At 48.2% G+C, this 1,964-nt stretch overlaps 1 protein-coding gene across 1 annotated transcript; it reads right to left on the bottom strand.

The window, feature by feature from the left end:
- Positions 1–935: 935 nt before the first annotated feature.
- On the bottom strand, positions 936–1,658 carry FTMT (ferritin mitochondrial). The gene has a single exon (XM_056124803.1). It carries the CDS (start codon positions 1,656–1,658, stop codon positions 936–938), a length of 723 nt encoding a protein of 240 aa, XP_055980778.1.
- Between the last annotated feature and the right edge of the window lie 306 nt (positions 1,659–1,964).

Raw genomic sequence — 1,964 nt, 5'->3', positions numbered from 1 at the left:
GCTAGCTCCACCTGAAGGAAGACATCTGATAGTCTGATAGTCACTCCATTCTGGATCCTTTCCTGACTTTTCCATACTCGTTATTTTGCTTCCGTCTTAAGGGTTATGAAATGTTTTTTGTAGTCGCTATGATCTGTTAAAGGGAGCCAATTTATGCTGGTGGTGAAGTGTATAATGTGTAATAAGACAGACTTTGATACTTATCAAAACACACAAAAAATTTACATGAAATTGAATATGCTTGAGAAACACTAAACAGAAAAAAAATTAGCTTTTTTTATTTTTAATGACAAGACGGAGAATATCAATATTCAGTGTTAGTTTCCAAGGCCAGCATCGATACCCTATATATGTTTCAAATTTGCTAGACCAAAAAAATCTTTTAAAAATCAGATTATTTCCAAACATTACTCTCCCTTAGGAAACAGGAAATGTTGTTTTTCCCACTTTGGGAAATGTAAAATGATTTTTCCACTTTGGGAAATAGAAAGAATTATTATAGAATATTACATTATCATTTGCACAGAACTATATTAATTTTTTATTGTATTACATTTGTCTTCCAATTTCAAGCTTTTTGCTTCAGTTCTTGAAAACAGGCACTTGTAGAGTTGAAAGCACGAAATTTTAGTAAAATTCCTGGTCTGAAATACTGTTTGGTAATGAGAGAGTTTGCATCTGATTTTTAACACTTTTTTTTTTCAATGGATTTTCTACTGATTGACTAATCGCAGCCTACCAATGGTGACCTTTTGGGCTCAGTTAATTATCTTAACGCTGGGCAAAAATTCGTTGTTAGCATGTGCGAAATCCATTTTCTCTACACATCATTTTATTTCGAGGAATAGGAAGAGGAGATACATTAAAAAGGAAACAACGGTGCAGGAGACGGCTGACTAGGGCCTGGCACGTCCTCTGTGGTGGTAGCCTGTGGCTTAATTCTGATGGCTTTCATTTCCGAGGGTGTGTTTGTCAAAAAGGTACTCCGCCAGGCCAGAACTCTTGGCCCCCATGTTAACCAAGTTCTGCACGTGGTCACCTAGTTCCTTGATAGACTTCACCTGCTCATTGAGATAGTGGGTTTCCAGGAAGTCGCACAAATGGGGATCACCCTTGTCTGAGGCCAGAGCGTGCAATTCCAGCAAGGACTGATTCACGTTCTTTTCCAAGAGTAAGGCACACTGCATGGCATTCAGGCCGCTTCTCCAGTCGTCCGTGTCGGGTTTCTTGACGTCCTGCAGGCAGATCCGGCCTCCCCGCTGGTTTAGGAGCCTCAGCAGTTTCTCTGCGTGCAGGGTCTCCTCCTGGGACTGGCGCAGGAAGTACCGGGCGAAGTTGTTCAAGGCCACGTCATCCCGGGAGAAGTAATAGGCCATGGACAAGTACACGTAGGACGCGTAGAGCTCGAGGTTGATCTGACGGTTGATGGCGGCCTCGCAGTCGGCGTGGAAGTTCTGGCGCACCCGGGAGGGCCCCGCTGGGTTCCTGGTGGACGCGGCTGCGGCCAGGCGGCGGCGGCCCTCAGCCCCTGACCCAGGAGGCCTCCAGGGGCGCCCCACGGCCCCCAGCAGAGGGAAGGAGAGACGGTGGCGCGAACCGCGCAGGGACACCAGCGAAGCGCTGATGTACTTGGAGAGCAACAAGAAAGAGGACAGCATGGCTTCCCCGCTTCAGCAGGGGGAAACTGAGTCCAGGCGCGGTCAGCGAGCCGCCGGACGCTGGAGGCATCAGGTCTGGACCCGAACGAGGCTTCGGGCGACAGTGACTCCGTCGTCACATGCTCTTGGCCAGCAGGAGGCGCGCGAAACCCTGGGCCCGCGTGCCTGCCGCGGTTGGGTGCAGCCGAACCAACGGCAGTTAGGCATCTGTGTAGGTCGAGACATCTATCAAAAACTCCAGGCCGACGCCAGATTCGTAGCTTTGGACGCTTGCGCGTCTGCGGTGGATTGTTGGCCGAGATTTAA

The sequence above is a fragment of the Sorex fumeus genome, unplaced genomic scaffold (genome assembly GCF_029834395.1).
Source record: "Sorex fumeus unplaced genomic scaffold, SorFum_2.1 ptg000051l, whole genome shotgun sequence".
NCBI lineage: Eukaryota > Metazoa > Chordata > Mammalia > Eulipotyphla > Soricidae > Sorex > Sorex fumeus.
This window is presented reverse-complemented; position numbering and strand designations above follow the sequence as displayed.